This window comes from Lissotriton vulgaris, chromosome 11 (assembly GCF_964263255.1).
Source record: "Lissotriton vulgaris chromosome 11, aLisVul1.2, whole genome shotgun sequence".
Lineage (NCBI taxonomy): Eukaryota > Metazoa > Chordata > Amphibia > Caudata > Salamandridae > Lissotriton > Lissotriton vulgaris.
This window is the reverse complement of record NC_141699.1, coordinates 95,764,389-95,792,098: the sequence shown is the minus strand read 5'-3', so window position 1 is coordinate 95,792,098 and position 27,710 is coordinate 95,764,389. Positions and strand designations below refer to the sequence as shown.

Sequence of the window (27,710 nt, the reverse complement as noted above, 5' to 3'; positions counted from 1 at the left end):
CCTCTAATACAGAAAGGCACAGTGAATCAACTACCACACAATTTTTTTTTTTTAGTTTTTTTTTTAACGCTAGTAGGCACCGTGGCGAGCATGCCAGTCCATGGGGATGCACACCATACACAAGAAGGTGCCTTTCCTTAGAATTGCACAGGGGAATCCTTAACAACCAGTGAAGAGCCCACAGCTACGGTTACTCCTTCCGCCGAGGCGTCTGACACTGCCAACACTCCTCAGTGCAGACCGCCACAGGCCTTTGAAGAGAGTTCTGCACAAGTTCCAGGGTTTTACACAGTTCACGAAATAGTGGCGTCACTGTCAATCACCACGTGGGGGGAAATCGCAAAAGTTTTGCTTCCTAATGGTGCGAAACAGCAGGGGATGGTGCGCTGCTTACGCCACCCGTCACTTCACTAAGTGCGTCAAAATACAGCAATGATCACTTGAAGAGAGTCCTGGCGCACTGACGTCTTCCTGCTGAAGGCAATGCGATCGCTTAATGGGGGCGCGAGGTTGGCCTGTCAAAAATCACGCTGTGCTGTCACAATCCTCGTTGCATTTGCTCTCTTCAGACATCACAGGCCATAAACTGCACCTCTTGCTTCCTTTCCTCGGCGCTACGCTGCAAGTGAGTAGGACCCGGGTAGACTAGTCCTCTCCCTACGCTTCTGTGACTGCCTGTCAAGCTCACCTCAGAATTCTTTTGAGAAGTCGGAACTGCGCGCCTTGCTCTGCCGGCTGGCTGTTAGATACCGGTGTCCACTTGATGTAGGTGGCGCTTCACTTCATCGCTCAATAGACACCGGCACTGACATTCGCCTCACACGCTTCACTGACCCCATACGCAAATCCAGTTTAACCAAGTCGTCACTCGTGGGTGTTGACACAGCGCGCCTAGGGCAGCTTGCAGGCGTACCTTACTTCTGGCTTTGATGCAGACGGGGACTTTTCTTCTTTCCGACCAGCAGTCGCCTTTCCCACAGAGCTTGCTGCACTTCAGATTGCCACGGGATTAACACTTCTTCCCTCGACTCCACTGTTGTCCTTATTTCGCCAATACTTCCGCGACTCCGTCTGCTTCAGGAGCATTAAAACATTTTTTTCGTCAGCTGTCACCTTCCGTTTATTCATGCGTGTTGAGGTCGCAGGTTTAAACTTTCCCTCGTCGCCAGTGTGAAAGCGGCCAGTAAAACGACAGACGCTTTGTTGGGATAACCTTATGACATTTATTGAAGCTGCGTGGTAACCTGACGACCTCAGCCACAGCCTTTCTCCAGAGTCAGCTCCACACAGTCGCCCCGGCGCTCGCCTTGGAACCTGGTCGCGGTGACATTTTAAGTGATGTCACCGCGAGCAGCTCCATTACATGCTGAGCCGCCGGGGGGGGAACAAAGGTGGGAGATACCACACTAGGTATATAGATCGCGTCACAGGGGAAGAGTAAAAGCAACAAAACACAAATGAATGAACCATTACACCCTAAACCAGACATCTGAAAAACAGATATACTCAAAAACAAGCATTTCCAGGCACTATTCCATGCCCTCTGCTGCTTACCTTGCACCAGAAGACCTCTGAGCTATATGCCCGCACCGCGGTGTGCTGCCAAGCGAAATACTCGTCCACCCTAGTGCGCTTCTCTAGATCTGCTGGGTACCAGTGGTCCGGGGTGTCAAACTTGCGGGACAGGTAGAGGAGAATTGCAATGCTGCAAGGAGGTGGCACAAGAGAATTAAAGCCACAACTGATAAACATGCTTGAACGTAATAAAGTAAAGCCACAACAGTAATGTTACTGGACGATCTGAAAGCAAAAACCCAAACTGTGTTCCCTGCTTATTTGAGTAAATATTAATCTTGACTATTCCTCTGGCTAACCAGTTAAGACTGTCAACTTTTTTTTTCATTCAGGGACCAACCTCATTTAGTTGGAGTAAGGCATTGGGTCGGAATTTGAGAATTCCGAGGGGTATTTGATATTTATCACACTTGATAAAATCCAACACCCGGCTTTCTGAAATTATTGGGTAAGATTAATAGCATCTATTCTGTGTTTTTGCCCTGTAATGGGAAACAAAATACAGATTTTGGGGTCTACAACAAAAAAAAATCTGCATATCCCTGTAATTACCAGGAATTGTTTTCCTGTTAAATTACCGAAATTTAATGAGGATTTCAGATTTTTTGATTTTTTAACACCCTATAATTAGCGAATGCGATTAAGTCTATACAAGCCCTATCTGGTGGATACTACTTAGTAAATTTCCCCTCTAATAGATAGCAGATTCCTCACCTTATGAGTGAGTCGAAAAGCAGTACCTACCAGAAAGCGGGACTGGTGAGTGCCTATTTAACCAAGGAAATCCTGTAACAGAGCCATGCGAAGTATCCGTCACTCAGTGCCTGAGCTGCCAGGCAGTAGTAGTTAGCAAAGGTATGTAGAAAAGACCAATGGCTGTCTGGTAAATGCCAACCATGGGAATGCCCGTGGCAGGAGCAGTAGAAGCTGTCATGGCCATCATATAGTGTGCACAAATGATAGCTGTGTGAATTTAGTGGCCAAGGCATGGCAGATCTTTATAGAAAGTGTGACCCTACATGAAATAGCACGCATGGTCACCTCTTTTCCTTTCTTAGCACCTCCAAACCCTACAAAAAGATCATGTTGTCATAGTAGGAGACAGCTCGTCTGTGGTCTAGCCTGTGCAGCCACTTCTCTTCTTCGAAGATTGAGGTAGGGCCAATAAAGATGGGAGGGCAATAGACTGGTCAGTGTAGATGGATGCAAGAACTTTCTGTATGAACAAGTCCATAGAACCGTCTTTCTTGGTAGAAGACAGTGAACGGTAGATGGTCCTGCAACTTTCTGATCATGTGGGCCAAAGTAATAGAAGTCATGAAAACTGTTCAACATCAAGAGATGAACAGAGAAACTGTGCATTGGTTGCAGTGGTGATGCTCTGAGAAAAGTCAATACTAAACCCTACTGCAGAAGAACACATGGCATGATCAGAGACATATGCAATTTACATTTCAAGAGCCGTATCACTAGAGGCGGTCTGAATAATTCAGGCTGGGTGGGAAGACATAAGAAAATGCAGATAGGGCATTAAAATAGTCTTTCACGATAGAGACTGCTAAACCTTGCTAAGAAAGGAAAAGTGCGAATTGCAGAATGTTGGAAAAGCAAGCCGTTAAGGGTTTTAATCTATGGACTGGCACAAAGGAGCAAATGTAATCCAATGGATTAACCCGGTAGCTGTTTCAGGAAGCCGAGATGACATTCGCTATCTTTCGTGGCAGACACAGCTCAATCTCCTTAAGTGTAGACGAGGCATCTGAAGATTGCAGTGGAGGACACGGCCACCCTGCTGTGAAAGCAGATCTATTCTGTGTTGAAGGGCAAGAGTGGGCTGAATGCTAAGTTTGAACAGATTTAAGTACCAAATCCTCCTCACCCACTTTTGGGCAATGACAGTGTGTCGAAATCACACTAGAAAGTGGCTCTGCCCATCACATTTGAATGGAGCTCCCACTCACAATCTTCAGGAGACTCAAGATATAACCATCACAATCGGAGAGCCTGTCAAACAGACTGCCACCAGGAAAAAGCCCTTTTGCAGATCCCACCACCACAAGCACAGCATGTTCCAGAACATTGTCAAGGACCCCGCAGTAACCAGTTGGATGATATAATAAATGGGATATTTTACCTTCATTTTAACTCAAGAATGGTGTGCACAAAATATCTAGAAGGTATGAATGTTTGTATACCTTCACTTAACTCCATATATGAACCTTGACAATATATTGATATGTAAGGTATGCAGATGTGGAGTCAAGAACAGTAAGTTTCTGCTTACCTAAATGCACTCGCCTTCAATAAATTGTGATCCTCGACATTTTGGCCATGATATTTTGGTTTATATAGAAAGACAATGGTTCCTATGGCATACGATTTTAAATCACTTAATATTTATAACAGGCTCAATGGCAATGGAAACTTTGGAAGGAGGGTGGCAAAGGAAAGAGAGACGCACACTAGTACCATAAAGGACATTTCCTTATATTTAAGAATTTGATCATGAAAAATACATGTAGATAACTTGCGACATACAAATATTACACAAAGTGCAGTGTATCCCAAGTGAATAATAAGTGAACCAAGAAAGTGTATAAAAAAGTGAACTATACAGGTTTCAGCTGTGAATATTTACAAAAGACAGGAAACTAGACTCTAAACCAATTATATCAACAAATGATTAGCCAGCTGCTATAAAATTATAGAAACTGTGTTGGTCTGATTTGTTTCCTGAAGCGTCGACGGCGTTTCGACCATTAGAATAAAGGTCTCATCAGGACTGGGCAGTGAGGGACATCTATCAAAATACAGAAACAAAAATAGTTTGTAACTATTGGCAGTCGCCATGAATAAATAATATTCATGAATAAAGTCAGGGAGGTTTTGTACCTTGCACCAGGGTGTAGATAGCCCAAGCGTGTGATAGTAAATTGAATTTACTTACAGTGAACCCGGCCGGGCACTGTCAGAAACAGGGAGAGACCAAGCGTCAATGTAATATATCTGGAAATGACTGAGTCCTCAAAAAACGGGGGTGCCCAATTACAAATGCAACTTACCACTGTAGCCACAGTTGGTAGCGTGTCTTTGTTTTATTTACTTTCGAATATTGAATATTCGCGGTCAATGCCGTTCACCGCCAAGTTTCACAGGTGTGCTAAAGATAAAAAGTGAAACTGAGTCAACCGCTCTTGTAGAGCGAAATACTTCCGCTATCTTTCCTAGTTAGTTACAGGCTTTTACAGGGCTTCCACATACCTTGGCGCTTTCGAATCGTGCTGCTCGATGGCGGCTCCGATCAAACCTCTAGTAAGGGGAGTGTCACGGAAGGCGGCGTGATCGCCGTTATGACATGAAGGGCGGTGTGTGTCAGCATAGAAAGAGGACTTGCGCGTCCTCATAGTATTTACTCTTGCAAATGGCCACTGTGCCGATATCTACGTATTATATCTCGTTCTTTCATAGCTACCAGTTCAAGTAATGAGCATTTTACAAATAACAAATCACAATTGCATTATATAACCAGTGAATTACAATGGAGCTCTACAATTTCATGGGCACCCACCCTTATGAAAACATAATGAAGCCACAACTATATACAGGCATTAACACATATATACATTTTTAAAAAAACATTTTGCAAAAGAAGACTCCTTTCTTTACAGAAACACTGAATGCACAATGTCAATATTTGGAATTACATTATTGCACATACTAGATCCATTAACGATGTTACACCATCGAGTCAACCAATTGAATGTTTACAGAATCTAACATATTATCTATGTCATATTGGATACAAAACCTCTCCATTCATCGGCCGTATTAAGACCTTTATTTATGGAATTGATCTTATCAATCCAATGGCACTCGCGACGCTGCAATATTTGGGCAATATCGCCGCCTCTTTCTGGTAATGTTGCGATATCAATCACTTGCCACCTCATTTCATCCGCAGAATGGTTTAACTCTTTGAAGTGGGCAACAAGAGGTGCAGTCAAAACAGATTTCCTTATGCGGCTGCGGTGTTGTCCTATTCTGGCCTTTACTAGTTGTTGCGTTTGACCAATATAGGGTAATCTCCTTAAGTGTAGACGAGGCATCTGAAGATTGCAGTGGAGGACACGGCCACCCTGCTGTGAAAGCAGATCTATTCTGTGTTGAAGGGCAAGAGTGGGCTGAATGCTAAGTTTGAACAGATTTAAGTACCAAATCCTCCTCACCCACTTTTGGGCAATGACAGTGTGTCGAAATCACACTAGAAAGTGGCTCTGCCCATCACATTTGAATGGAGCTCCCACTCACAATCTTCAGGAGACTCAAGATATAACCATCACAATCGGAGAGCCTGTCAAACAGACTGCCACCAGGAAAAAGCCCTTTTGCAGATCCCACCACCACAAGCACAGCATGTTCCAGAACATTGTCAAGGACCCCGCAGTAACCAGTTGGATGATATAATAAATGGGATATTTTACCTTCATTTTAACTCAAGAATGGTGTGCACAAAATATCTAGAAGGTATGAATGTTTGTATACCTTCACTTAACTCCATATATGAACCTTGACAATATATTGATATGTAAGGTATGCAGATGTGGAGTCAAGAACAGTAAGTTTCTGCTTACCTAAATGCACTCGCCTTCAATAAATTGTGATCCTCGACATTTTGGCCATGATATTTTGGTGGCAAAATATTTTGGAGCTGATATTTCAATCTATAACAATGGATGGTAGTGATGTTGTCCGAGAGTACCTGCACAACATGCTCAAGATTGAGGAAATAAACTCTTTTGGGCTTGATTAAGAGATTAAAAGCCTTGCTCTATAATGTCTCTTGGATGTGTGCCCCAGAGAAACAAATATGTATTCATAACAATGACTGCAAGCCTGCAGAGGACAGAAGGGATGGACCCTTGAGATGCTGGAGAAGCATATTAATCATGGAGGTGTGGGAGAGCGGAACAGAAGCCATCCACTTGGTTCCGGTTCAGTGAGGACCTGGCCTTTCTGTTTGGGCTGGCTTGTTCCCATTGGAGCAGGGTTAAGACTGATTTGCATATGGTTGAGTCCACACTGAAGTGGGATGGTGTCAAATATAACAATGGATTGGGATGCAGCCCTGAGTAATTTCCAATTCAAGCATTCCCTCCATTACTTTTTCTATACCTTCGAACCAGGACAGTCCAGAAGACCATTGGGATTTAGCCAAGAGGATTGATGGATAGCCCTGTGGCCAGTCAAAAGGACTTGATCTTCACAAATTGGCAGGTGGATTCAGGAACTCTGCGTTAAGTTTTTTAAGAACTGTGGTTAGATCCATAGAGCACAAGGAAGAGATCAGTGATGGGGATTTGCATCAGCCGAATCTCTGAATGGTCCTGGAAGGGTGACATTTCTTCGAGGAAGGACAGACTTCTTCTTGTGGCATTTCTGGTGCTCTCTGAAGGAGAACCCCTAGCAGGATCACTGTCAAGAGACTTAGCTATGGAAGGGGAGACGCACTTTTCAGAGGTGGCCTTATGGTCCTGAAACAAGCTTCCTACTCCCTGGAATTTTTGGGGTGGATTAGATGCAGAAGTCAAAGTCACTTAGAGGATCATCGGGCTCAGCAAATAAATTGCAGTGGGTTTGAACCCCAATATTTTGGGAGGGGATTTTGAATCAAATCTACAGTCACAGATGTGAGGAAAGTTTGGTAAACACACACTGACGTTTGACACTTCGCCTATCTGTGCACTCACTCCTTTCTTCTTTATTCTAGAACCCTTACCCTCGTTAGGTAAATGCAGTATAATTGTTAGATTATGTTTCAATGCTACTTATTACACTGTAGTGGCTTTTCACTGACTAATTGACGCGGCCGGCCCATAGTGGTTGTAGGCGGCTTGCTGTGTATCAGAATGCTTACTATCATTGATTGCTCTGATCCTATTTGCTTCATAATTGCTGGTGGCCGGCCACTTGGTGGATGTAGGCTAAAACCCTGTGTTTGTCTTTTATTACTAATAAAAATTTTATTAAAAAAATTAAAAAAAAGTTTGGTAAACACTGAAGAAGAGCTCCAGAACCTCATTGGTAAAGCTTGGAAATATAGGAACTGCTGCCATTGTGATGGGCAGCACTATATGTAGTTGATTCCGTCACATCTGAGCTGGATAAAGCCACTATGGGAGCAATGTGATGACACCTTGTGGTGGTAGAGAACTACTACTGAGGAAAATAAATTCTGGATCCAGTCCTCACCTTATGAATGTCTCCAGAATATATTCATAAGGTGAGAAATATGTGGGCAGAATTATCAATCATAAGCTTTATTTACATTTGGGTGTTTAAGTGATGGTGTTATCCTATGAGACGAGGCAAAGATTTTGGAGTTGAGGATTGGTCTGCGGTATGAGGTTAAGTTTAGAGACTGAGTTAATGTGTAGGCTTTGAGATTATGGTTAGCGGTTATGATTATATTTAATTTTAGGAGTCAGGGAAAGGTTTAGGAGCTTGGTTGGGGAGTTTGCTGTTTGAGTTTTACTTAGGGCTTACACTTATTGGTGGAGTTAGGTTACAGGTTAGGTTTAGTGGTGGGAGTTAGGTTTAGCAATTAGGCCTAGAAATTATAGTTAGGCTTAATGGTTAGGTTTGGTGGATGCAGGTTGGTGTAGCAGTTGCATTTAGTCATGGTGGTTAATTTAAGTGGACTAGATTAGGTTTAGCTTCAGGATTAGGGTAGCTCCTAGATACTGGGCTACCAGCAAACGAATGCATTTGTTGAAATGAAGCAATCCAAATTAAGCAAATTCCAAATCTTAATAATATGGGCCAATCAAAAGTAACCCCAGCCCTTACATCAGCTCTATGGACCGCCCACCCAGAATGTGCAACCTTTCAAACTCTGCTTCAAGCATCAATGTCCTGATAGCCATGCTGGTGATGGTGCAGGAGGCAGGTGAGAAACATGGATGGATGCAGTGATATGATACTAATACTGTTAACAAGAAGGAACTTGTAAAAACGTGTACATTCACAGTATATTTACCGTCATATTTATAAACACCTATCCCCTGATCAATGGATCTTATCTTTATCTACTTTGGAGTATAAAATGATGAGCCTGATGAAGTTTTCCTGCAACCACCTCCTTACTGGAGATGCGGCACCGTGCCACCTTGAACCCTCACCTCTCTGCCAAGGTGAAGTCTCCATCCTTCAGGGCTGGAACTTTCCGCAGTGAATTCACTTCCTGGAACTCTTCACTGTTATTTTCACCTAGGAGGAACAAAACATTAGAGTGTTGAATCCAGGGCAGCCCGACACCACAGCCTATGGTTTAGGAGATACAGGAGGTCATTTTAACTTTTTTCACTATACAGATCCTTCCAGCATTTTTCCTCAAGAGGATGTGGTACTCACCTAGAAAAGAGAGTACATAGGTGTGAAACCCAAAGATGATGCCGCCCGATACAACACCATAGTGGTGATCACTTAACACCACCAGTGGCCAATATTGGTTGAGAATTTTGGGTTGATAACTGGTACACGAAGATACCAGCAATTTATCAAGTTCACTCTCTTTTGATTAGAATACGTTCAATTTGTGGAAACTCAGTGACCTTAACATACTTTTCTTATTACATTACTTACCTGTGTTTTCACTTACTTTTTGAACTCTCTCTTTAAACTTAACATATGTTTGGACCTCCCCCCATTAGATTTTTTGCAATGGATTAGAAGTGTCAGTATGTGGTTAGAAGCCATAAGAAAGGGAGCTGGGGTAAAGTGGTGTTACCCAGGATGGGTGTAGCTGAGGGGTGCACAAGAGCACTGTGGGAAGGATACAGATTGAAAATATTGTTAATCTCACAAGTCCCATAGCGCATACTCAAGTGGACCCATTTCAATACACATCTGTCTCACCACCTCTACGCACCCATGCTTCTCACCTCAATCTCCAAATTTCCTCTACACAGCTGCTGCTCTGCCTGCTGCCCGCCCTGAGCTGGTTCCCACTTCACACACTGTGAAAAGGGCCATCTAATGTGTGTAGTGAGAAGTTTAAGCGTGTCATTATTCTGTGCAGTTTGGCACACTCAAGTATGCTTTGTGGGTCAGAGTGCAGCTTCAACCAATCAGCAACTTATAAACAAATAGTTTTATAGGTTTTCTTAATGCGTTATATGGGCTGGGTTTCAGGTTATGGGCCGTGTAGCCCCATGTAAAGCCCTCTTGCCAAATATCCTCAAACCCTCGACTGCACAGCATCTCACCCTGACCCTTCCAGGCACTTGTTCAGTCTGGCCCGGGGCGCTGCCTCCAGGTGGTTACGTGTATGTGTTGAGCTAGATGCACTTAGCATTTGTATATGCTTTGTTACTGCAGAACCCCTGCTCAGCAGTACTAATGCATTCCATTAGCACTGCACAATGATGCAGAGCTAATGATGAAGTGTCCCAGGCCAGTGGCCTTGTATGGGTCGGGCTCACGGTCGCCTGCTCTACTCCCACAAAACCTCCTTCATGTCCTTGCTCAGGTTCAAACTGCTGACTAGTCTCGCCACAGCTCTGCCTCAAGGGCTAGGCTGAATGTCACTGTATTGAGGGCCAGGTTTACTAAGAAATCATGCAAACGTTGCGTGAGGGGGAGAGAGCCGAACAGTGCCATATCTCCTAATATGGGGCACTGGCCTCCTCTCTCCCAGCACCAGTGCACTTTTGTTAGCCATGCACCATTGCAGACGCCTTGATCAATACTGCATGGGTATGAGTGTTCTCTTAAGCATAGGTCTAAAAACTATGCTTTATGGCTTTTCCCACTTTGTATGTGTGTGTGCTGAACAATGCAGCACATGTGCACAGTAGGAAAACAAGGGGAAATGAAAACATTTCTTCTGGTTGCACCTGCTTCAAGGAGGAGCAGGATTTTGACAGAAATCCATGTCTATACATCTTTGTAGATAGAGATTTGCATCAAAATCCGTGGGAGGTTCCACTGAAACACCCATTGAGCTCCCCCTTGAGGCAAAGTAAGGCATGGCAGCGCACCACACAGCTTGACATTACTTTACAATACTGGGATGGTAAATTTCACCTCAGAACTTTGCGTCGGGTAACACAAACCTAACGCAATGCGATAATAAATCTGGCTTTGAGTGTCACTCCATCGTTGGACCTACATCACCACCATTACATGGTATCATTTTGGGAGTGGGGGGCTTTTATTTATTTATTTCAGTTACCCTTACCATATTTTATTTATTAAATGGACCCTTACCTTGATTTTGTTTGTAGAGGTGGCGATGTAGCGCCCCGTGATGTAATGGCCTCTTTGTGGTGGTATATACGAAGGACTGCTATTATTCACAGAGTCTGACGAAGAGGATCCTGGTCTGCTGTATCACACCAGCCATGAGGATTCTCCTACGGCCAATGAGGACACCAACCTACCTCTGTGTCGACTAAGGAAGTGGTAAATTCGCCTCCTTCCCTCTTATCGATTGCGTGGTCCATCGTTATGAGAGCGGAATAGCCGTCTACATGTCCAGACTGAGCCAGGTGCTTATGGGACAGAGACTTTTTAGAGCTTGAGTCTGTAGAACACTAATAGGGTCTAAGGAGCTTTAGAGCACAGGACTCACTGGGAGGCACTCAGATCCTTTGAGCACCAAGGCGCCCTCTCCTGGACAGTGTGGGGCAAACTTGGGGCAATCATAAGGTGACGAATACAAGTAAGCAGAATTATCCATCAGAAGGTTTGTTGACACTTGGGGGTTTAGATGAGGGGGTTTATCTTAGGAAAGGGGCATAGGTTTAGGGGTTGAGGATTGGCCTGTGGTTGCATTTAGAGACTGAGCTCATGTGTAGGCCTTGAGATTAAGGTTAGCGGTTAGGATTCGATTTGTATTAGAAGCTTAAGAAATCATTACGGTGTGAAGAGCTTGGGGTAGATGGACAAACATTACTTGCAAACTGGAGCTTTTTTCAGAAGCCATATTTTGCACTTGCACAAAGGGGTCTCAGTTTTGGGTAGACGTCTTCTTTAAGTTCATATGATCACGGGCCTGAACTTGCAACCAGAGGACAGGGTCATACTATTCAGTGATTTTCAGCTGAAAGGAAGGGGACGGCAAAGAAGAATACAATAAGACTTTTCAGGGGATTAACGGTAGCAAACAATGTGATGCTTTCCAATTGGAAGTCAAGTTGATCAAAGTACAAATATTCTTGGGTTCCAGATGTTTTCCAACTAGACTGCGACGAAGAACTCTTTTAGAGCTGCAATAACAGGATGTATCTTTCATTTGATGTTGAACTTCCTGGAGCTTCAGTTGGTAGACTGACATTAGGGAAGTTGTCAGCAGACAACATTTCACGTACCTCTTTCCTCCTCTCTCTTAGCATTAAACTGAGTGCTTATTTGTTGCATATTTGGGCCTCCTTCAATGGAGTTAATAGGAATGTGAGAAAGCAAGCAGTATTGTGGAACCTCACATTGGACTTGTATCAACTGCCATGGCACTGTTCTTTCTAAATGCACCAATATGATACTATATGAATGTTCCTGAATATTGGCAATTTAATGTTTTGGGGCCATTCCACAAAGGCGTAAAAAAGAGTATATAAAAGAGTATTAGAGAAGTATTACTTTACAAGTTTCAAAATGCCCCTTCGTTTTTAGTAAAAGCCCATCTGCGATTACGACCCCCCCACGCTTACTCTTCTTAGTCACATGAAGTCGGGAAATGCTGGACCAGAGGGGATCCTGACATGCTCGGGTGACCTCCTCAATTCCTTCCTTTCCCAATCAAATCCCTGGATCCATTTAGGTCACCCCTCTGAGCCCTGCTCCTCCCCTGATGGTCTCTTACTCGTCTTCATCGCGTGAAGTCTGGAGATGCCGGAGCAGAGGGGATCCTGGCATGCTCCTTTCTTACCCACGCAAACCCCTGGATCCATCTAGGTGATCTCTCTGAGCTCTCTTCCATCCCAACCTACTGGTGGTCCCTAAGACCCCTCTTAGTGATCTTATCGATCCCTCCCAGGGGGTCTCCTGGATCTCACTCTGTGCAGTTAGAAACCAGAAGAGCCAATGGCCTGTGACTAAACGGCAGATTACATGACTCGCAGGGTCCGACCAAATTATAGGCAGGGCCACTGGAATTATGTGACTGTGGAGGGGCTAAATTATGCAGCAGGGACGAGTAAATTATGCAGCAAGAAAAGGCAAATTATGCGGCATTATGCAGCACAATTTGAGATAGTATCACTTTATTATTTTGTTATTTTTAAACTTGTTAAAACTGTGGGCATTAGTTGTACCCCATTAGTACCAGTTTCACACTAAAATATAGCAATAAGCAACAGAAAGGTGACCAGTCAACCTTTTCAAAGGGCCTTCTACTGCGCAGCAAGACATCACTACAGTATTACTAACTTTTGAACTGTGTGAGCTAGAAGCTAAATTTTCTTTTGTTAAAATCTAAAGATTATGGATTATATGGCAAACGTGGCAAATCTACAATTATGCCAAAATCGCTACAAACGCACAATCGCAAAATGCCATTGTCCCTAAGTATAGGGCAGTCTAGCACTGCAAGAAGGGCACAAGGGTGCCTGTATGGCCTGTTTTTGCTGTTGATTACACAAACATTGCCTGCAGCAAGCACAAATGCATGCAGTCTCCCATACCACATGGAAAGCCTGTATAAAGCATGGGGACGCTCTTGTTTGCCGTAGCGCTGTTCCTGGCGCTACTGTCGGATTTCTTGTAGCCTGCTGTACCTGTGTCCACTACTCGCCGCACCCGCTCCGCGGGTGCCGCTTCGCCCCATTTGGCTGGGGGCTGTTCAGAGACCTTGTTGAGGAGCCTGGAGTTGGTTGTGGGAGCGAGGCGCAGCGGGGCTGCGAGCGTGTGCAGGGACTCCATTGCCCAGGAGTCCCTGCGTGACCTGCAAGACCTTCCGGTCCGCTCTCCCCGTGGCCCGCCCACCGCCGACAGGAGGGTACTTTACCTCCTCTTGCTGCACTGCTCCTTGGGACGCTCTTGTTTGCCGTAGCGCTGTTCCTGGCGCTACTGTCGGATTTCTTGTAGCCTGCTGTACCTGTGTCCACTACTCGCCGCACCCGCTCCGCGGGTGCCGCTTCGCCCCATTTGGCTGGGGGCTGTTCAGAGACCTTGTTGAGGAGCCTGGAGTTGGTTGTGGGAGCGAGGCGCAGCGGGGCTGCGAGCGTGTGCAGGGACTCCATTGCCCAGGAGTCCCTGCGTGACCTGCAAGACCTTCCGGTCCGCTCTCCCCGTGGCCCGCCCACCGCCGACAGGAGGGTACTTTACCTCCTCTTGCTGCACTGCTCCTTGGGACGCTCTTGTTTGCCGTAGCGCTGTTCCTGGCGCTACTGTCGGATTTCTTGTAGCCTGCTGTACCTGTGTCCACTACTCGCCCCATTTGGCTGGGGGCTGTTCAGAGACCTTGTTGAGGAGCCTGGAGTTGGTTGTGGGAGCGAGGCGCAGCGGGGCTGCGAGCGTGTGCAGGGACTCCATTGCCCAGGAGTCCCTGCGTGACCTGCAAGACCTTCCGGTCCGCTCTCCCCGTGGCCCGCCCACCGCCGACAGGAGGGTACTTTACCTCCTCTTGCTGCACTGCTCCTTGGGACGCTCTTGTTTGCCGTAGCGCTGTTCCTGGCGCTACTGTCGGATTTCTTGTAGCCTGCTGTACCTGTGTCCACTACTCGCCGCACCCGCTCCGCGGGTGCCGCTTCGCCCCATTTGGCTGGGGGCTGTTCAGAGACCTTGTTGAGGAGCCTGGAGTTGGTTGTGGGAGCGAGGCGCAGCGGGGCTGCGAGCGTGTGCAGGGACTCCATTGCCCAGGAGTCCCTGCGTGACCTGCAAGACCTTCCGGTCCGCTCTCCCCGTGGCCCGCCCACCGCCGACAGGAGGGTACTTTACCTCCTCTTGCTGCACTGCTCCTTGGGACGCTCTTGTTTGCCGTAGCGCTGTTCCTGGCGCTACTGTCGGATTTCTTGTAGCCTGCTGTACCTGTGTCCACTACTCGCCGCACCCGCTCCGCGGGTGCCGCTTCGCCCCATTTGGCTGGGGGCTGTTCAGAGACCTTGTTGAGGAGCCTGGAGTTGGTTGTGGGAGCGAGGCGCAGCGGGGCTGCGAGCGTGTGCAGGGACTCCATTGCCCAGGAGTCCCTGCGTGACCTGCAAGACCTTCCGGTCCGCTCTCCCCGTGGCCCGCCCACTGCCTACAAACGGTCCATATATCCAAGTCCGAGTCTCCCGCGACGCGGGTCGCGCGCGGGACAAAGCCCGGGGCGAAGACCGGGCAAAGAGCGGGCCGTTTGAGGCCGTTCGAGGTCTGAGCGGTCTGGTCTGGGCCCCCTCTCTTACACTCTTGCCTCGTACTTTGTGCTTGCCTATTTTGTTGCCCGGGTTGTTAGCCACAGTAAGTCCACATGTGTACCCGCGTCACACGCAATAGGGCGGCCAAGGGAGGGTTGGCACATAATGGGCCTATGGACGATTTTATTACGCGGACAACCAAGGCGATAGACCATGAAATTGATAAACTGCAAACTAGAGTGTCCCTTGACTTGGAAGCGGCCAGGAAGCTGTCACTCGAATTTGCCTCCCATAAGAAATCCTCCCTTGGACACATAGCCACTGCTATTTCCCCTAATCACACCGGCATGCGGGAGGGTGTTATAGCGGTGGTTGATGTCCACGATACGCCTGCTCTGCCCACTCCCTCTCCATTTCTAGGTCCACCTGCTCTGCCTGACGGCCCGCTCACTGTTGAGGACAGTCCTCTTGTTCCCCTTATTTCTTCCCCACAATCACTAGATATATCCCTGGCCTCCACCTCATATGGCGGTCTCGATAACATTCCGGGGAATCCCAATAAGAGAAAACGTTCTCCCAGCCTAACTTCCCCCCGGAAGAAACTGCCAATGATGGGCGCAAATTTGCCCACCAGCGATAACAGTCCGGCCATGCCTTTCCTCTCCCCATTGGCTCCTCGTGGTGAAAATATTGTGGGGCAAGTCCCTTTAGATTCTGGAGGCACCTCACAACCTGAGAGATCAGACACGGGCTGGACAAATCAGGATGGGAGGGAGAGGGAATTTATAGGAGTGGTTTGGGAGTCTTTAAAAAATCTTCTATCTCCCCTGGATTTAAGGCTTTCCCGTATAGAGAACAATCTCCTTGAAATGGAGAAAAGTATTATCGCCTTGGCCACTCTTGGCCTGAGAGGCCTTGAACGTCAGGGGTTGATTGATAGCAATACGATTACAGAGGTTCCTACCCCACCTCCCACAGCTATCCCTGGTTTGCCCCCTAATCCCACTTTGCCCTGTCCTACCCACCCTATTCCCAAACCCCGTACCAGGAGTCTCATTACTGCAAATCCGTCCCCCCAGGCCAGGGCTAACACCTTAAATGCCCCAGCAACACAATCTCATACTGGCACTACATCAGCTGCACCAAGAGCCCGGAACCCAACTAGCTCTAGCTCCCGCCCTGCCCAGGCGCCTCGGAACCACACTACACCAGCCACACCGAGAGTTCAGAATCCAGCTAACACTAGTTCCCGTCCCGTCCAGGCCCACCGGAATAAACCCCCCACTCATTCTGCTAGTGGTCCCCATACCAGGAGCAATTTTCGAGGAGGTTATATCGACCTCCCTCCTGAAGCAAATGATTATATGGTGGTTTTGACGGGTGTCCCGGAATTGGAGAATGGCCAATATGAAGATCAGCATTCCCTACGCAATAAAGTTATGCACTGGCTTAACATATATAGACCTATTCCCAACGGAAGGAGGAGTAGAGTCTTAACGACACGAAGAGTTCCATGGGTGGGCACTACGAGGAAATTGACCCCCGGTGACTGTATAGTCGTAACTTTTGACGATGTGTATACGGCCAGGCACATCTGGTCTCCTGGGAACCAAGATTGGGGTTCCTCTATTGCCCCGAGGCCTTTGTCATTCTTCTATCCCCCTCGTGCTGTTTGTCCGCAGGGGGGTTCTTGGCCCACAGTCCCCCAACAGCCTAGTTGGGAATTCCTTCCTACTGTGTTTAACCCAAACAGTTGTTGGCCTGGAAATGTAACTTCAGTTAGGTTTGGCAGCCTGGAGGATGTCGATTGACTCCTAACGCCCCCAACAAGAGTACTACCAAGTAATCCCAATGGTTTCATATCGGAGATGGGGAGATTATCCTTGACGGCCACCGTGGGTGTGATTAGTACTTCCTCTCCTACCCAGTCCCCAATCCAGGCCCCCCTTACACAGGATCTGGTGCACCTCTCCTCAGTTGTCTGTCCTCCCACTACTCCCCTAGCTGCAAACCTGATTGCCCCTGATATCTCGTCACCTGCAGCTTCTCTCCAATCTTCTAGGGTCGATGATATCCATGTCATCTCTCCAGCTTCTGAGCCACAGTCTGGTAAGACCTTGACAGGTGTTCCCCAGCTTAAAATATTAAGCTGGAATGTGGCAGGGCTTGCCCGGAATTTTGACAAACCTGATTGGATCTCTTTTATGGAGCCCTTCGGGATCTGCCTTTTACAAGAAACTTGGTGCCTGGAGCCCGTGCACAGGGTCGGCTTCACCACCTACTCTGTGCCGGCCTCCAGGTCTAAAGGCAGTAAAGGCCGTCCTTCTGGTGGCCTTCTCATCTGGGTAAGTGTATCACTGGGGCTCACAGTAAAACAAATAAATTCACCATCCCCAGATCTTTTGAGACTCACTATGCAATGCCCGGGGGGCAAGACCCTAGAGCTTTTCAACATGTACTTAAGGGGGGCCAGGGCTGGGAACTTGAGCCCCTTGTCTTTAACTGGAGTTGAAGAGGAGCTAATTGGTTGCAATATTGACTCCCTCACTATTCTGGGCGGGATTTCAATTGTTGCTTTGAGCCTCTGGCCTGCGATGACATTTTGGATACATGGGAGGACGATGCCAAGAGAGGCATTCCCTTGCTTGCTCTCAACCCCATCAGGAAATGGACACAGAATGCTATTGATATCAACGCACTTTGCTTGGAATACTCCCTCAGAGCCACTAATGGTCGTTGTAAGTCAGATACTGGGGGTGCACACACATATAACAGGATTGGACACACCTCCAGAATCGACTACGTGCTGTTAAACTTTAACCTGTGGGAATATGCCCTCGATATGGTTGTCCATCAATCCACGGATAGTGACCACAATCCTTTGATCGTCTCGCTTGCTCTCCCGTGGGATCTAGGGGCCACAGCATCATCCCGGCCAACTTGGAAATCATCCCACGAAGTTGTCCCATCAAATTGCGGGAGGCGACTAAAGTGGGCTAAGGTTGCCTCTGATGTTACAAGAATGGCCCAAGTTCAGTCCATAATGATGGAAGCCAAGTGTATCGCAGGCACGCTGGACTGTGACTCTCCTATCCTTGTGCCATTTGTGGAGACTATTGTATCACTTAGCAATCTTTTTCTGGTTCCGGAGGGGAGGGGGGGGTCCAAGCAGAGAAACGAGACTAAGGGTAGAGATCAATGGTATTCCCACGCTTGTCGCCAAGCAAAAAGTGAACTAATTATGGCGGTCAGCGCTAAAGATCAGGCTTTGATTTCACAAGCTAGGAAAAACTATAAGAAGACTCAAGCTGCGGCAAAGGTCACTCATGAAACCAATTTCTGGAGCGATTTAATGGAGGCTGGTTCTAGAAAGGACTCAAGGGCATTCTGGGCTCTGATTAGAGGTAGGGATAGGCCTGTTGACTCCCTGCTTACATGTAATATAACAGGGGAGGTTTGGTGGGCCCACTTTTCTAAACTATACTCTAACTCCTCGGGGGCATCGGGTCCTAATAGGAGTACTAGTCATATAGTACCAGCTGACAACTCTCTTCTTGGCCCCATTTTTTCATCTAGGGAGGTGGAGATAGCAATCAGGTGCATCGTCCCCAACAAGGCGGCAGGCCCAGATGGAGTCCCCGGTGACTTGCTTCGTAGCAATGTCGAGGTTTGGAGCCTATACATTGCTAAACTCCTGAATGAGGCAATGGTGGGTGGCGGTTTCCCGGATTCTTGGAGGGGTGCGGAAGTTGTCCCCATTTTTAAAAAGGGCTGCAGGGACGATCCGGCCAACTACCGACCCATAAGTCTGCTTGATTCCACCCAGAAGGCAGCAGGGAAGGTAGTTTTGGGTAGGATCTTGCAGTGGGCCGAGGAAATGAAGGTTTTGTCTGACTTTCAGGCCGGCTTCAGATCTGGAACCGGCACGATTGAGCAGACATTCCGTTTCCTAATGCTTTATTGGAAAGTGGTCAAACTGGGCAAGGGCAGTCTGTATCTCGCTTTCATCGATTTACGGACTGCCTTTGACCTTGTTCCACGTAACCAACTCTGGGCTGTACTTGAGGGCATGGGCATGCCCGCGTACTTGTTAGCCTTAACCATCAAATTCCACGAAAGCAATTTTGCCCAAATTAGATGGGGTCAGCAGGGCCAAAAAACATCTCGGATTCCTGTTGACAGGGGCGTCCGCCAGGGGTGTGTGCTAGCTCCCACTCTGTTTTCCTTATATCTAAACGGAGTGGTAGAGCACCTTCTACAATTGTCAGCAGATGCTCCTTCCCTGGCGGGTAGGAAGATACCAACGCTCCTGTTCGCAGATGACACCCTGCTGATATCGAAATCCCCGAAGGGCCTCCAAACTTTGCTAACGAGGTTCCAGGGCTTCTGCGACACAAGGGGCTTGGCTATTAACATCAACAAAACCAAGTTCCTTGTGTTGAATCCCCCCAGGAAGACAGTCTACCCGCCAACAATAGATGCAGTACCTTTAGAAAGGGTCAGGGAATTTGATTATTTAGGAATCAGACTTTGTGATACTATGTCTTGGAAGGCGCATCACCAAAAATCCATCTTGACTTACAGGAGGGTCACGGGTGCCCTCTTAAAAGAGCATCGCGCCTCACCCCTTAAACCCATCGGGGTGATACTTGACATCTACAAGGCAAAGGCTGTGAGCGCGGCACTATACGGGGCCGAAATGTGGGGTACCCAGAAATCTGACACCCTGTCTCATCTGGAGAATAAGTTCCACAAAGATCTAATGTGGCTCCCTCATAGCTCTCCTACTCTACCCCTTCTACTTGATACAGGCACACGATCCATAGCTGATCAGGCCAAGCTACGTCCCCTCCTTCTGTGGGCCCGTATATGGAATGTCCCTGAACTTTCAAGCTATGCTGATGCATTAAGTGAGCTTCTTTCAACCCCGGGTTGGCATAAGATCGGTTGGCTACTTGGTGTAAAGCGCCTCCTTTGCGACTTAGGCCTGGGTGATGCTTGGGCTAGCAGATCTGCGCCACCCAAACAGCTGCTAAAGAAAATATTCTGGCTGTGGGTGGATAATGAGAGAGTCTCCCAACCGAATCTGTGTAGATCAGCTGAGGAGTTCTTGGCTAGCAAATCCCGTCCCTCTAGAGAACCCTACCTCGATGTGATCTTGAATCCATCAGATAGGGCGTTGTATTTTAAATTTAGGGCCGGGGTTTTGCCTGTAAGCGCAAGGACAGCTAAATGGAAACCACCATGGCAAACCGTGGAAACTTGCCCTTTCTGTACAACTAGGGTCGAATCTATTCCTCATTTGTTATTCGAATGCCCAGCCTACGCTGCTCCCCGCCGCAGATGGTTGAAACCGCTCTGCGCAAGGCTGGGCACTCGGTCACATTTACAGGCCTTACAGCTGTTAAGATCTGACCCTCACCCGCTGTTTGCTTGCGGTCTGGCAAAATTTCTGGGTTGGGCTTGGAGGATAAGAACCGCGAGGAGGAAGCTCCTCCAGTAAGGATGCCAATTTATATTCTAGTGGCCTGGTTATTTTCTGTATGTGTCCTTTTTAACATCATTCCTCTCAGAAACAGATAATTGTATACTTGCACAAATGTTCTTAGATAGGATGTTTTTTATCAGGTTGTATATTTTTAGCATTTTTGTCGAGATTTTGTCAGTTTTGATGTATAACTGTTTTTATGCTCACATTGATTTTATTGCAATGCTTTTATGAAATGAAACATTTCGAAATAAAGCTATACAACAACAACAACAGTATAAAGCATGACTCTACAAATTCAAAACTGCCCCGATTTGCAATTCAGGGTCACTGTTTTAGCTATCTGTTTCGCTAATGGGGTCAATTTTATGTTGGTGTCTGTGCCTATATTCCTCCCCATTCTAACCCTGACAACTGGTATGTACACCGTGCACCTGGGCTCAAATCGCAGCTTCCCATCTTGCCAAAGTGTGTGATTCAGGACAAGCAGGTTGTCCTAGCTCATGCATTGCAACGTCTACACATTGTTGCACAAACTTAATGCTTATGTTCAGAAATGAAAAATGGTAAGAGACGTCTATCAGAGAAGAAATGTGATGAAATGTCTTAAATCGAAATTAACGTAAAAATCAAAAAAAGTAACTGGGGCCGTATTACACATTAATACTGTTTATGGCCGGCGCACCTTTAATAAGGCGTGCCGGGCACAAACAGTGATAATGCGCTTCATTATAATATATGCGCTGCCCTCAGGGCAGCGCTGAACTTGCGCTCCCCTCAGGGCAGCACATTCATGTGAAAACGCGGAGCAGCCGATCCGTGTTTTCACTGTGCATGGAGCACTTGTCTACATTTTCAAAGGGGTTTAGATATCCCCTTGCAGGCGGGTACAGTCAATTTAATTCCATTTATTAAAGTTTTGGAACTCCAATGAGGTTCACTTAAAAAGATACATACCAAATAATACACAAAAAGTGCAATAAAACCATGTAACAACACAGTAATGACAAGGCAGTCCGAATACAATTTTTCCAGCATATAGCAGTTTCAAGGGGTAACATTTTTTAATTTAGCAGCCAACAATGAGAAAACAGGGCACATCCTGAATTGTGCAGAAACAGTTAGAAAGCAACCAGGACAACATAGAGCCCTTTCATGGAACAAAGTTTGGAATTAGCAGCCAAGAATGAGAGAACAGGGCATATCCTGAACTGTGCAAGTAAAAAATAGAAAGCAACCAGATCATGTGCAAATTTACAATTTAAGGTAAAAAATTAAATAAGCAAAAGCCCTTAAAAATGGTAGACAGAACAATGCGAGATACATTCGTAATTAGGAGAGGATATTACGACTACAGAGAGAGTCAACAGCTCAGAAATTATACCCATTTGAGAAATATACAATTAAAATATGTACATAAATTCCGTTAAAAAGTTGAACAATTTTACACACACTGCTTCATTTTTGGGATTTAAAAGAAAGTTGCGAGCTGAAGCTACATCCATAACACCATTTTGTAAAAACATCGGCCTAAGCCAGCGACGACGATGAAAGGCCAGTGCCGAACAAACAAACAAAATATGATTCAGGTTTTGGATGCTCAGTTCACAAAAATCACAATCACTGCACCCGCCTGCAAGAGGATGTCTTTGGGGTCCGTGGAACCCCCTTTACTCCCTCAGAGGGCTGCTCTCAGGGGATGCCCTGACAGTGCACCACCTTTGAAATGGCGCAATGTCAGTGCGCTTCCTGAGGGCTGCATTGACTCTGCACCAGCGTCTGTAATATGGTGTGGGCGCAGAGTCAAAGGAATTCCCTCATTTGCATAGGGCACGCCCCTATGCTAATAAGGGAACACCCTCTGTTGATAGTGCTGGCGCTTTAAGTGCAGGAGTGAAAAAGGGGTTAACCCTACAAACTCCAGGACCTGGGTCCGAATGTCAATATAGAAAACAGTGGTCCTGGTTAAGTTACAATTTATATGCAATGTTCAGTATCTAACGCATCTAAATAACACCCACCATAGATTCATTTATCATACAGTAGAAATAATATGTATACATTTAGACCAAGTGTATATTTTGTATGCATTTATTTATGCATAGTTCATATTGACGCAATATTACTTTTGCGAGCTTTGAGCTTATATCCAAGAACATGAATAACACATAAAAACTAAAATGCAATTATAAAGTCATTACATTTCAATGTGCTCTCAGAAGAAAAAGAAGGGGAAATGTGCAAGTTGTGAGGGACCGGGTAAAGGTGGTGTGACTGGTTCAAGAACATCACGTAGAAATCAAGATGCCTTTACAATCATTATGTACATGGTTCCAAAAATGCATCTGACATAGGTTAAAATTCATTAATTTCTTTATATCCTATGTCGTGCTAGAGTAGCGCGGTCTACGTTTCGACCCCCAAAGAACGCTGTACGGGTGACTGTTGCCTCATGATGGGGTCTTCATCAGGACTGAGAGTTGTGAGAGCATCATCAAGACGGTAGGAATCTTTGCCGTCTGGGAGTGGGCCTGGTGGCGCTCCTGGGAAATTTGCGGAACTGCTCCTGAAAAATATAGGCAGGTTGCTCCAGGCTTACGTCCTGTTATTCTTTGTTATTAGGCGCGTTGGAACGTGCCGTCCATGGTCCGACCTCTGGGGTTCTGGGCTGGAAATGAGCAATAAGCTCAAAGCTCGCAAAAGTAATATTGCGTCAATATGAACTATGCATAAATAAATGCATACAAAATATACACTTGGTCTAAATGTATACATATTATTTCTACTGTATGATAAATGAATCTATGGTGGGTGTTATTTAGATGCGTTAGATACTGAACATTGCATATAAATTGTAACTTAACCAGGACCACTGTTTTCTATATTGGCGCTTTAAGTGCGCCAGCGCTATCGGTGTTATAGAAGGGAACGCACAAGCGTCTGTGCCCCCTTCTATAATACGAAAGTGCTGTGGCGCGCGCAAAGCGTGCGCAAACGCCTGTTGCGCTCCCAGAGCACCTTCCGTAATACGGTCCCTGGAGTCTCCTCCAGATAACAAGGTGGAAGAAGTCTGCAGCTGGAAGCAAAGGTCGAGCCTGTTAGAAGTCCATCACACTCTTTCTTCCTGCACAGCCCCTTTCACTCCACCCCAGGTAACTTTAGTGCTGGCTGTGACCCTCAAAAAGAGCTCAGACCCTCCCAGGGTGAGAGACTGGGGACAGGATGAGTCCCAACACATGCTGTGCCTGCTCAGTTTGGCCAGTGCTTGAAATGGGAATTTGAAAAAATAAGTTTCTAAGAAGTGCCTGTACTCTCCAATTAAAAGTATTACTGTGGTTCTTGAGAAGTCCCAGCACTCTCCCTTTCAAAATAAAGAAGTGCCGGTACTACGTACCGGGAAGTACCGGCCAATTTAAAGCACTAAGGGGCATATTACCAACAACTAGCGATAATTTTTGTCTCTAACTTGTTTAGAGACAAAAATTATCGCCGCACATCGGCGATTTTTATCGCAGATAAACCTTGCTATTAGCGAGGTTTATCGCAAATGCGATAAAAAACGGCCGCAATGCATGAATATCGCTGAAAAGTCAGCGATATTCATGCATTATCGAGCAAATGCTCTTAGCCATGTTATCCACCTCCCATTGGATAACATGGCTAAGAACTGCTCAGGGCAGGTGTTAGCTTTTGGAGATATTCACGCTTAGCGCGAATATCTCCAAAAGTTGGTAATAGGAGATAGCGATGTTAGGGACTGTTTCCAGTCTCTAACATCTTGGCACGCCCACTTTGCATGTCATTAGTGATAAATATCACTGACATGCAAAGCGGGGCCCAAGATGGTCGCTATCTCCTTTTAGCTGTCACTAACTGGTGTTAGCGACAGCTTGGTAATAGGGAGATAATTTTATCTCCGCTTTCTTGGCTTTTAAAGCCAAAAAAGCGGAGATAAACCCCCTTGATAATATGCCCCTAAGTTTGGCCCATTATTATCCGACTGCGCAAGACAAGGACCCAGACATTCTCTGTGCTTGGTTATCACGAGCTCCGATCTTCGCTTTGAGGTTACAGACGCCTTTAAGGTCAAGCGCAAGCGGCCGAGCCGGCCCAGGAAAATGTGATTTTATCTGCGGATGAAAAAACCGGCCCACCAACAGGCTGTTGTTGCCTCAGGAGTCAGGCCGCCCGGGCAATGCCCGATAGCCCGATCTGCCAATCTGACACCTATTTGTATTCGGCACGTCATCTGTAATCATCGCACAGACAGACCCCTGCCTTTCGATTGCTCGGCTCTTAAGCTCCCAAAGAGGGCCGTCAGGTGTCTCTCGTCCACCCTGACCCACCGCCCGGCCTCACTCACCTTTAAACAGGTCCACCAGCTTGAACTCGAAGTCGATGTTGTTCTTCTTGGCGAAGAGGTAGACAGCGCGGCAGGGCTGGGACATGAGATCCAGGAACAGCTGCAGCATCCTGGGGACAGAGCTGACAGGCGCCGGAGAGAAGGGACCCGCAGGGTGGGAGAGCCCAGGGCGAGGAGAGCACAGCTGGAGGGAAGGGAACCCCTCAAGGTGGGAGAGGCCAAGACGAGGAGAGCACAGCTGGAGGGAAGGGAACCCCTCAAGGTGGGAGAGGCCAAGACGAGGAGAGCGCAGTGAGAGGGGAGTGGGGGAGTGAGGCCGGAGGGAATTGCAAGGCAGGAGGTAAGAGAACACCTGTGTAGAGAGAGGTTAGGACACTGAGAGCAAATTAAGATAGAAGAGAGAGGCCCCGTGGGGAGTGCAGACCGGTCCAAGGAGGAGAGAAGGAGCCCCGCCGAAGAGGGTGGAGGGCACTGTTGTGTGAGGACAGATCTTACCTCACAAGCTCACACACAAACACACTCCAGAGCGGAGTGAGGGACGGGACCAGTGAGGCTCAGGACACCAGCAAGGTCGGCTGACTCCTGCAAGCGGCCACGCCCCTCCCAACTAAGCACGCCCACACGGATGCCTAACAGCCCTTCTCAGTTCAAGAAAGGACCCAGCATGCTTTAAAGTGGCTGTAAATCATCCTCCTGACACGGCACAGGTGACAGGTAGGCCGGTCACAGTTAGAAGGGAGGGACTTCTGATGGTGCACCAAGCAAGCGCCCTGACTTACTTAGTGCTGAGTTCTGCGCTAGCTGGAGCCCCTCACACAGAAGTGCAGCTTTGTTTATTATTTGGTCGAATAGTGGAGCACTAATCAAGTGCCCCGACTTGGCGCAGTGAAGCCTCTAACACAAAAGTGCAGCTTTGTTCACAATCCATTTTCTGTGTCCCGGGGTATGACTTGACTAGCGACTCCAGGCCGCGTGATGCGGCCCCACATTCAACCTGCAGGTGAAAGAGGACCCCAGGCTCGCCGTGATCACATGTTGAGGATAAAAGCAATGGTCATAAATTGAGCATATAAGCCATGATCACATAATGATGACAAAAGCCATAATTATGTAGAGAGAGAGGAACAGGCCATGGATTAGGCAAGTCACTTCAAGTCAAACTTTATTCGGCCGAGTTGACACCCATAAAAGTGCACAAACAATATATAAAAAAGCAATATGTAGTAAAAGCGGTTTAACTATAAATACACAAAACAGCAGAAAAATCATTATGCTCAAACTAATAAAGATGACAACAGTACATGTTCCCACAATCAGTCTCTCTTTCTAGTTTTCAGACAACAGGATATGAAATGTACACAGCATAACTCAACTTGGGGATAGCGAATTGTTGAATGTGAGAAAAAGCCTCCTCATGAGGCCTAGTAGAAAAGCTGGTAAAAGGGGTATGGGGAAACGTTGGCTGTGAGGTGCGTAAAGACCACAGAAAAGGATAAGGTGCAACGCGCTCTCTTTAGATTTACCATCACATGGACCCACAGGGAGGGAAAAGAACCACGATCCTCGAGTGGGGAACGCCACTAGAAACAACGAGATTAAAGCGTAACCTTGTAAGAAGAAACCTAGGCCATTCTTTGAGATGATTTGGCGATAAATCTCCAGGACGGGGCTCACAGTGGTACTCCCAGATCCCTCACCTAGAGGTCAGCCCTATGCTCATTAAAACACTTTTTAAAAACAAGCTTTTAACCACATCCGGACCTAGGTGCTGGTAACTTTCGGGTTTAAGTGTAGTTCTGAGACCCCTAACTCAGTAAAGAAGTCCTTAATATATGTCAACGGTGGTATTCTGGTAACATTATCTAAGGCAAGCCAATCCGATACAATGTCTTTAGTGAAGTGGGCTTCTGGCTTTCTCCAAGCTCTTAACCATGTTAGAAGGGGTTGCAGTTTAATATAGTCTTCAACAAAGCCCAGCTCCACCTCAGCATGGCAACAGCGAATGGGCGAGGATTGTGGAACTGCCAGGTGTCTTTGTATACATTTATTCTCAACCTTTTGTATTGAGCTAAACTTTGTGTACCTCCAAACTCCTGCAGCAAAAGTACCAACTGACAAACATTTGCTTTTATATGCTGACTATTTCCTTTACTGGTTTATGGCCAACCCTCCTAGCAAATTGAAAGACATAAACAATAGATCTTTGAAATTGGAGTGCTCTGATTTTTAACAAAAATCTCCAGTTGGAAGTTGCAACCAATGGAATTCCCAGATAGGTGAAATTAGGGACTTTAGCCACTTCTGCACCCGAGATAGTAAATTTCTGGGATTTAGAAAATCTGTGGCCACATTTCATGATGCAAGATTTGGATAGGTTTGTCTTCAGACCCAGACCAAACATAAAATAGGACAAATTTACCCAGTAGTATCTGCAGCCTATTAGCAGTCCTAGCTATAAGAGCCACGTCATCCGCGTACAAATGGACCAGAACGATGTGGGAACCTATTTTAACCAAATCTCTACCTTTTTTTCACAGGAAGTCTTCCAAACCATTACTATAAAGTAAACAAGCACTTACGATGCAATAGGTCTCGCAATTGTGAGATTTTGAGCTATTGGCCTTATAAATGGCAATGCCTTTATATATTATTACAAGGCATTGTCATTTACAATACCAATAGTTCAAACTTTTGCAAACGCGATACCTATTGCAGAGCGCGGTGTCCGTTAAGCAGGTGCTACGCTCACTATTAAAGTAAAAAAAAAGAGATAAAGCGCGGTGTCCCTGAAGCCTGTGCCGTGCTCCGTATTAAAGTAAAAAAACAAAAACAAACAGAGCGCGGTGTCCCTGAAGCGGGCGCCGCGCTCAGTATGAAAGTTTAAAAAAAATGAAACAGAGCGTGATGTACCTGAAGCGGACGCTGCATTCAACATGAAAGTTTAAAAAAG

General features: G+C 46.5%; 1 protein-coding gene across 1 annotated transcript in view; it reads right to left on the bottom strand.

The window, feature by feature from the left end:
• The window catches only part of GSTT2B (glutathione S-transferase theta 2B), a 63,723-nt gene extending 38,408 nt beyond the window's left edge, over positions 1 to 25,315 (bottom strand). The window contains exons 1-3 of the mRNA XM_086942763.1: positions 24,761 to 25,315; positions 8,754 to 8,841; positions 1,555 to 1,705 (exon numbers count right to left, since the gene is read on the bottom strand). Coding sequence (XP_086798889.1) covers positions 1,555 to 1,705; positions 8,754 to 8,841; positions 24,761 to 24,869 — 348 coding nt within the window. The 5' untranslated portion in view covers positions 24,870 to 25,315. The remainder of the gene's footprint in view (positions 1 to 1,554; positions 1,706 to 8,753; positions 8,842 to 24,760) is intronic.
• Between the last annotated feature and the right edge of the window lie 2,395 nt (positions 25,316 to 27,710).